Source organism: Penaeus vannamei, chromosome 3 (genome assembly GCF_042767895.1).
Source record: "Penaeus vannamei isolate JL-2024 chromosome 3, ASM4276789v1, whole genome shotgun sequence".
Classification (NCBI taxonomy): Eukaryota; Metazoa; Arthropoda; class Malacostraca; order Decapoda; family Penaeidae; genus Penaeus; species Penaeus vannamei.
The window spans coordinates 51343101-51353100 of record NC_091551.1 but is presented as its reverse complement, the minus strand read 5'-3'; the positions used below and the strand labels follow the sequence as shown (position 1 = coordinate 51353100).

Below are 10000 nucleotides of genomic sequence, written 5' to 3'. Positions count from 1 at the left end.
GAATAAGTAAATAAATGCAGTATATACATAGACAGATATATATACAAAGATATAGATAAATAAATATATATACATTAACACATATCATCTATCTATCTATATAACCACATATACATATATAAAAGAGCATATAGTTGTGTGACTGCACGCAAGCGAATACTACGAAAAACCTTCGTAATAGCATACGGCTGCTTATCAAAATTCAGTCTTTATCCATTGCAGTCACGAAATCTTTCAACGGACTGCACACTCGGTTCTGCACTCCATTTAAAAGGCATCGAAATGAAAGTGAATAATTGGGTGAAGGCAACCAAGCGGAAAAGTGCGTGGAGGAACTTACAAGCACGAGCTTAAGCGAATCCGTGCCATAGAGAGACAGGTTGTAAATAAAGGAAATGGGTAAAAAAGGAAAGTATATTTTTTTGATTATCAGTATGCTTTGGGTGATAGCTGTTTCATCTTCATTGTCTGTTGCAGGTTTGCAAATATTGTTTTTATCGTTCTTGTTGTTATTAACATTAATATTATCATTGTCATTATTATTATTATCATTCTTGTTATTATTAACATTAATATTATAATTGTCATTATTATTGTTATTATCATTCTTGTTGTTATTATCATTAATATTATAATTGTCATTATTATTGTTATTATCATTCTTGTTGTTATTAACATTATCTTTGTCATTATTATTGTTATTATCATTCTTGTTATCATTAACATTAACATTATCATTGACATTATTATTGTTATTATCATGCTTATTATTACCCTTATCATTATCATTATTTTTATTATCATTCTTGTTGATAACATTAACATTTATCATGATCATTATTATTGTTATCATCATTATTATTGTTATTATTATTATTGTCATTATCTTTATCATTAGTAGTAGTAGTATTGTTATAATTATCATTATCATTATCATTATTATCATTATTATCATTATTATCATTATTATAATTACTATCATTATTTCATTATTATCATTATTATCATTATTATCATTATTATCATTATTATCATTATTATCATTATTATCATTATTATCATTATCATTATTATCATTATTATCATCATTATCATTATTATCATTATTATCATTAATATCATTATTATCATTATTATCATTATTATCATTATCATCATTAATATCATTATTATCATTAATATCATTATTATCATTATTATCAGTATTATCAGTATTATCATTATTATCATTATTATCATTACTATCATTATTATCATTATTATCATTATTATCATCATGATCATTATTATCATTATTATCATTATTATCATTATTATCATTATTATCATTATTATCATTATTATCATTATTATCATTATTATCATCATTATCATTAGTATCATTATTATTATTATCATTATTATCATTATTATCATTATTATCATTATTATCATTATTATCATTATTATCAGCGAATTCCCGTCGGCCTCCAAGAACCAAGGGACATGGATCCGTCATTGGGTCACGTCCTCAGCTCCAAGGTCAGATAAGTTCGTCTTGTACTTTGTCAATAAGGTACCTGAGGGGATGGTTCAAGGTCACTGGACTTATTTATCTTTTTTTTTTTTTAAGAAGAAGAAGAGGTAGAGGGAGAAGAGAGAGATGGGGGGGAGAGGGAGGGGGGGAGGGAGAGAGAGAGGGGGGAGGGAGGGGGGAGGAGGGAGAGGGGGAGGGAGGGAGGGAGAGAGGGGGAGGGAGGGAGAGAAAGAGAGAGAGAGAGAGAGAGAGAGAGAGAGAGAGAGAGAGAGAGAGAGAGAGAGAGAGATAAAGACAGAGATAGATAGATAAGAGAGAGAGAAATAGATAATGAGAGAGAGAGAGAGAGAGATTTGGTTATGATGCTTTTGATCTATTTTATTTTCTTTTATTTTTATTTACTTTTTTACACACAAAGAGAAAAAAAAAATTAGCAAAGACGTAAATAACATGCCCACCATACCCAAGCCGAAGGCCTCGCTTCTCCCTACTCTTCGCTGATTGGTCAAACCGGGGGTGTGACCATGGGCATGCAACAGCCAATCAGACCACGCCGTTGCAATGACGAAAGCGGCGTCATGAGGAGCCACGCAGCCCCCTGATTGGCTGTCCGAGGGGGAGTAGCCTGACCCTCGCCAAGGGGTTAAGCCTCGATTTGGGAACCGTTCGCGGGACACACTCCAGCCCCACGCCCTCGGCAGCGGAAGGAGAGCGCCGCCCCTGGAACACCGCAGTCTCCGTTTAAAGAAAAAAAGAGAAAAATTGCGCAGTCTCCGTTTTATAAAAGAAAAAAGAGAGAAAAATTGCTTTTGCGAAACCCTATGTCGGCGCGCGGAGTTCGGTAGCGTCAGAAGGGTTATACAGAGGCGGTTTCTCCTGCACGAGGCGCTGAAGGATACCGAAGGAGGGAGAAGAGGAAAAGGGAACTTAAAGGAAGGAGAAAGGGGAAATAGAGAACCGTCGAGATGAAGCTGAAGAACAGTCACTCCCACGGGGTCATCGTCGCCATTCTGCAGGTCATCTTCTTCGTCCTCTTCATCATCTTTGCCAAGTAAGTTGCAGTCTGTTTTTTATGGTAAAGTCAATCATAAAATTGAGCGAGAGATGAGGTTTTCGAGCGTTTTTTCGAGATTGTGTAAATGGTTGCAGTACATACATACACACTCACACACACACATACATACATATATATATATATATATATATATATATATATATATATATATATATATATATATATATATGTATGTATGTATATGTATATATATATATATATATATATATTTATATATGTGTATGTGTCTATATATATATTTATATATAATCATATTTATATGTATAATTATATGTATATATATATATATATTGTTAGAGAATAGAGCCCATTATCGTGTATTAATATAGCAGCGTGGGACCGGATGACTTTGTTATGATATTCAAAGCAAAAGGAAAGACTATGTAAGGTTTTAGGAATGTCGTAAGAAAATGGTATAAGAAATGTTTTATAATGCAACTTCATTATCATTTCTTACAGAATTTAACTCGGAGTATCGCTTTTTTCTCCTTCTTTCTTGTTGTCTCTGCTTCATTATTGCGTTTGTCTCTCTTCTCTTCGTTCTTATATTTGATTGGCTTGTTTTTGTATTTCGGATAAACATATTATAAACATGCATGCTATGCGTGTGTATGTAGCATATATACATATATGTATGTACATATTTATATACATATATATATGTATATATGCATATATATGTGTATATATATACATATATGTATATATACACACATATCTTTATATATATTTATGTATACATGCATATCTATCTATCTATCTATCTATCTATCTATCTATATATATATATATATATATGTATACATATATATATATATATATATATGTATATGTATATATATATATATAGCTATATATATACATATATATATATATATGTATATATATATATATATATATATATATATATATATGTATATATGTTTATACTTATGTTTACATATATATACAGTATATATATATATATATATATATATATATATATATATATATATATATATATATATATATACATATATATGTATGTATGTATGTATGTATATGCATATTCATTTATATGTATGTGTGTAAGAGACAGACAGACAGACAGGTAGAAAGAAAGACAGACAGAGAGAGAGGGGGGTAGGGAGAGAGAGAGACAGAGAGAGAGACAAAGAGGGCAAGTGAGACAGAGAAACAGACAGACAGACAGAGCGTAGAGTATAGAATAACGACAAGACCCTCCAAAAATAAATAATCTATCCCCCCCCCAAAAAAAATTCATTAAATACTAAAAAAAAAAGAAGGAAAAAAAGACGACCAGGAAACCGATAGCCTCCTGTGATACCTTCATCCCGCCCTTGTTTATTTATGTATCTCTTTCGCCCTGCTTGCAATACCAAAGCAAAAATGAAGACTTTATTTATGCATCTGTGCTTTAAAGTGTAAGGTATGTGAGGCTGGTTCTCGCTGCGTGTATCACATGGTTTCTCATTAACACGATTTGTGCTTCAGAATAACACGAAATCGGTTATTATTTTGTGTTATTCTAGATTCATTTTGTATAACAGAATAGATGAAATAGATGAATAGATAAGAAATGAGGTATATTTTTGTATCACCGAATAGATTAAATAGATAGATGAATAGATACGAAATTATGTATATTTTTGTATCACCGAATAGATGAAATAGATGAAAGATAGATGAATAGATACGAAATTATGTATATTTTTGTATCACCGAATAGATGAAATAGATAGATGAATAGATAAGAAATGATGTATATTTTTGTATCACCGAATAGATGAAATAGATAGATGAATAGATAAGAAACGATGTATATTTTTGTGTCACCGAATAGATGAAATAGATGAAATAGATAGAGGAATATAGAAGAAATGATGTATATTTTTGTATCACCGAATAGATGAAATAGATAGATGAATATAGAAGAAACGATGTATATTTTTGTATCACCGAATAGATGAAATAGATGAAATAGATAGATGAATAGATAAGAAATGTATATTTTTGTATCACCGAATAGATGAAATAGATAAAATAGATGGAAGAATAGATAAGAAATGAGGCATATTTTTGTATCACCGAATAGATGAAATAGATAGAGGAATATAGAAGAAATGATGTATATTTTTGTATCACAGAATAGATGAAATAGATAGATGAATATAGAAGAAACGATGTATATTTTTGTATCACAGAATGGATGAAATAAATAGATGAATAGATAAGAAATGAGGTATATTTTTGTATCACCGAATAGATGAAATAGATGAAATAGATAGATGAATAGATAAGAAACGTATATTTTTGTATCACCGAATACATGAAATAGATGAAATAGATAGATGAATAGATAAGAAATGATGTATATTTTTGTATCACCGAATAGATGAAATAGATAGATGAATATAGAAGAAACGATGTATATTTCTGTATCACCGAATAGATGAAATAGATAGATGAATAGATAAGAAATGAGGTATATTTTTGCATCACCGAATAGATGAAATAAATAGATGAATATAGAAGAAACGATGTATATTTTTGTATACACGAATAGATGAAATAGATAGATGAATATAGAAGAAATGATGTATACTTGCAAAGACGTGGGTAACGTTGTATGGGCGGGTAATTTGATATACTCGTCAGACTAGTTAATATATCGTCTACCTCGTCCTCTCTCTCCCCTCTTTCTTCCTTCTCCTCCCCTCCCCATCCTCCTCCCGACCCTCCTTCCTTCCCTTCCTATCCTCTCCATTCCCTTTGTTTTTTTTCTATCGACACCTCTTCACTTTTTTATCTCTCCTTTTATTCCTCTCTCCCTTCTTTTTTGCCTTGCGATCTCCTTCCTCTTTCTTCCCTCCTCCTCTTTTCTCCCTTTCCTCCTTTTCCTTTTCCTTCTCTTCCCGTTCCTTCCCCCATCCTCTCCCCTCCTTTTCCTTTTCCTACCGTTCCCCTTTCCTCTTTTACTTTTCCTACTCTTTCCCCTTCCTTCCCCATCCTCTCTCCTCCCTTTCCTTTTTCCTACTGACCCTTCCTTCCTCTCTCCTCCTTTTCCTTTTCCTCCTTATCCCCTTCCTTCCCGCATCCTCTCCCCTCCTTTCCCTTTTCCTCCCCTTCCCCTTCCCTTTTCCTACTTTTAATTTTCCTCCTCTTCCCCTTCCTTCCCCATCCTCTCTCATCCCTTTCCTTTTTCCTACTGACCCTTCCTTCCTTTCTCCTCCTTTTCCTTTTCCTCCTCTTCCCCTTCCCTCCCCCATCCTCTCCCCTCCTTTTCCTCCCCCTTCCCCTTCCCCTTCCCCTTCCCTAGTCTCCCAACCCAACCCGCAGACCCTTGTTCACTATAGGATGGGAGATAAAGTAGCTTCGCTTATGTAAGAAGTCGTTCCATACAAGGTCTGGTTGCCTCTCCGTCGGGTCTCTCTCTATCTCTCTCTATTTATCTATCTATCTATCTCTCTCTCTCTTTCTCTCTCTCTTTCTCTTTTCTCTTTCTCTTTCTCTCTTTCTCTTTCCCTCTCTCTCTCCCTCTCTCTTTCTCTCTTTCTCTCTTTCTCTTTCTCTTTCTCTTTCTCTTTTCTCTCTCTCTTTCTTTCTTTTCTCTCTCTCTCTCTCTCTCTCTCTCTCTCTCTCTCTCTCTCTCTCTCTCTCTCTCTCTCTCTCTCTCTCTCTCTCTCTCTTTCCTTCTCTCTCTCTCTCTCTCTCTCTCTCTCTTCTCTCTCTTTCGCTCTCTCTCTCTCTTTCGCTCTCTCTCTCTCTCTCTCTCTCTCTCTCTCTTTCAGATATCATAGTGGTTGGAGCTCTTGTATTGACACTGTTTATTAATTACGCCACAGTTTTATAGGCCTGTCAAGTGACCGCCAATGACTTTGTTTATTAATTACGCCACAGGTTGATAGGCCTGTCAAGTGACCGGCAATTACTATATTAATTACGCCACAGATTGTTAGGTCTGTCAAGTGACCGGCAATAATTTTGTTTATTAATTGCGCCACATTTTGATAGGCCTGTCAAGTGACCGACAATTACTATATCAATTACGCCACAGATTGTTAGGTCTGTCAAGTGACCGGCAAGTTAAAAGCAAGTGGTGATACTGCAGTGAAGGTTTTTGGCTGTTGTAAGATGGTGGCAATGCTGGAAAACATAGAGGGTGGTATTTCGTTGGGATTTTGGTGTATGCGTGGTTATGTGGTATGACTTCTCCTTAATTTTTCTTTCATTCTTTTTCTTCCCTTTCTTCTTTTTTCTTATTTTTCTTCTTATTCTTCTTTTTTTCTTTTTCTTCTTATTCTTCTTTTTTTCTTTTTTTCTTTTTCTTCTTATTCTTATTTTCTTTTCTGTTTTCTTTTTCTTCCTTTCCTCCCTTCTCTTCCCCCTACGTCGCTCTGGTTCTCTCTTCGTCTCTCTATTCCTCTTCATTTCTTTTTCTTCTTCTTGTGATCATTACTTCATTTGATTCATCTTCCCCCGCTGTCTCCCTACTTTTTTTTCCTCGTGCCTCCTATTCCCCCTTCTTCTTTTTGTTCTTCTACTAATTATCTAAATACTGCTCTTCCTTCCTCCTCTTAATTCCTCTCTCCTCTCCTTACTTCTTCTCCTTCTCCTACTTCTTCTTTTTTCTTCTTCTTTCCTCCTCCTCCTCCTCTTTCTTCTCCACCTCGTCCTTCTTCTTCTTCTTTTCCTCCTCCTCCCCTCCTCCTCTTCGTCCCTCCTCCTTCCTCCTCCTCTCTCCCCTCCTCCTCCTCTTCCCTCCTCCTCCTCCTCCTCCTTCCTCCTCCTCCTCCTCCTCCTCCTCCTCCTCCTCCTTTCTCCTTGCCCTCCCCCTCTTCCTCCCTCCTCCTCCTCCCCTTCATCCTCCTCCTCCTCCTTGCCCTCCTTCCTCCTCCTCCTTGCCCTCCTCCTCCTCCTCCTCCTCCCTCCTCCTCCTCCTCCCCTTCCTCCTCCTCCTCCTCCCTCCTCCTCCTCCCCTTCCTCCTCCCTCCTCCTCCCTCCTCCTACTCCTCCTCCCTCCTCCTTCCCTCCTCCTTCCTCCTTGCCCTCCCCCTTCTCCTTCTCCCCCTTCTCCTCCTTCTCCATCTCATCCTCATCATCATCCTTCTCCTCCTCCTCCTCCTCCTTCTCCTCCTCCTCCCTTCTCCCTCCTCCTTCTCCCTCCTACTCCTTCTCCTCCTCCTCCTCCCCCTCCTCCTCCTCCTCCTTCTCCTCCTCCTCCTCCTCCTCCTCCTCCTCCTCCTCCTCCTCCTTGCCCTCCTCGGTCCTCCTCCTCCTTCCCCTCCTCCCTCCTCCTCCTTGCCCTCCTCCTCCTCCTCTCCTCCTCCTCCTCCTCCTGCTCCTCCCTCCTCCCCCCTCCTCCTTGCCCTCCCCCCTCCTCCTTGCCCTCCTCCCCCTCTCCTCCTCCTCCCCCTTCTCCTCCTCCTCATTCTCCTCCTCCTCCTCCTTGCCCTCCTCCTCCTCCTCCTTGCCCTCCTTCCTCCTCCTTGCCCTCCTCCCCCTCCTCCACCACCTCCTCCTTGCCTTCCTCCACCACCTCCTTGCCCTCCGCCATCATCACCTCCTCCTCCTCCTCCTCCTTGCCCTCCTCCTCCTCCACCACCTCCTCCTCCTCCTCCTCCTCCTTCTTCTCCTCCTCCTTCTCCTCCTCCATCTCCTCCTCCTCCTCCTCCTCCTTGCCCTCCCCCTCCTTTAAAACACACACACCCTCCACACATCTCCTTGAGCCATTTTTAAAATCCCCGGCGATGCTCTTAAATCTTTTATTTTCCTTTTCTCCTCTTTGGTGGAAGAAGATGATAACCCACTTTGGCCCGTCACGACGATGAAGCTAAACTCGGCCTTACTGTCTCACTTACGAGGCGGCTTTTGGTCGGCAAAGATATTAGTTTTCTGCCGTATCATTGTGTGTTGGCGTTTAGGTTAGGTTTAAACACGCGAGTATAGAGGTGTTCGAATTATCGGGGTTGTCGTTATCTTAATTGGTTGTTAGGGATGCATTAAGTTGTTGTTTTGTTGTTGTTGTTTTTGTCTATGTTATCTTCTTTTTCTTTGAGATTTACTGCGATTTATTTGGTTTGTTTGTGAATGCGTATGCGGGGATTGAAAATTTAATGCGATGTCAGTTCTAGATACGATTTTTTTCTTTCTCTTTCTCTCTTCTTTCTCTTTGTCAATGAAAAAATCCTTCAACAGTATTTCAGTGAAGCATAAATTTCTATAAACAGAAAGATGGATACGGGAGGCACAAAAGTGGACACGAAATCTTGCCTGGATTCAAATTGGTAATTTTTTACACGAACAAAGGGTAGGACATTTTTACCTTTGTCAGTTGTATGTGTGTTAGCGTATTCGAAGCAGGTTCACTGAAGCTTCAATGAGATGAAGACCTGGATCTCACATTCTTTCATATCTTCTTTTCTAGGTATCATATATATAATGTATATAACGATTATTCACTTTATTCCATCACTTACACGCTTGTTTGTTGGTGTGTGTGTTTCGCATCTCTCCATTGCGTAAACATTAGAAGAAAATAAAAGTCTGAAAGATTAGTATGACATACAGAAACTGTGAGCATGGCGTTCGATTATGAATTATGGACTCAGCAAAGTTTGAGCAACAATCGGAATTGCATATGCCACTGCAGAGCATCATTGTACTATCATGAGTACATGTAAAATCGCTGATTGGCTACAACTTCAACTGTTCCAGCCAATCAGCGACCGGCGTTCGACCGCACGATGAGGGTGCGCCGGTTGGAAATCGCGCGCGAATTTTATTCAACGGCCATCGTGCACGGCGTTATTCCTTGTGTATTCAAAATACGGCTTATGCAAATGAGACGAAGGACTGGAGAAGCGCAGTAACCGTATTTCGTAAGCATTCCATGTGGTTATGTTGCCGGCATGATGAAGGTACTAAAGTATGGTGCCTCAAGGTCGGAAACCAAGACGGCTCTGAGAGAGACAGCTTCGCATAACAGGGTTGAAGGAAGGTTCCAACTTCTGGGCTTCCTTATCGTCGATTTGCTGACCGGTTATTCTCTATCTTAACTTTTCCTCTTTGCTATACTAAATCGTGTACGTAAGGACGATTTTACCACCAAAATTGCATGACGGTTAGGCAGTACACACATTGCTTTGTTTTTTTGTTTTTGTTTTTCTGGCGTATTCTCTTTCTCTCGTTCGTTTCAAAGTCTCCAGAATACCCAAACGCCTTGGATACCAGATTCTGCGTTGAAGATCATGGAGTATCTGCACGACATATGAAAGGGTCTTGTCCGTAGCTTTTACATAGTAGTTGCACCATTACGCATTACGCATTGTTGACACGTACTCGGCGAGTCCACTGTAGAAATATGTGATGGGATATTTGTATAGAATATTTATGAACAAATGCGCTTT

The 10000-nt window shown here is 38.1% G+C and overlaps 1 protein-coding gene across 1 annotated transcript in view; it reads left to right on the top strand.

Annotated features, from left to right (window-relative positions):
* Positions 1-2160: 2160 nt before the first annotated feature.
* LOC113826015 (Rhesus blood group-associated glycoprotein Rh50) overlaps positions 2161-10000 on the top strand; it is a 35477-nt gene continuing 27637 nt past the window's right edge. Inside the window, exon 1 of the mRNA XM_027378881.2 lies at positions 2161-2567. Coding sequence (XP_027234682.2) covers positions 2482-2567 — 86 coding nt within the window. The 5' untranslated portion in view covers positions 2161-2481. The remainder of the gene's footprint in view (positions 2568-10000) is intronic.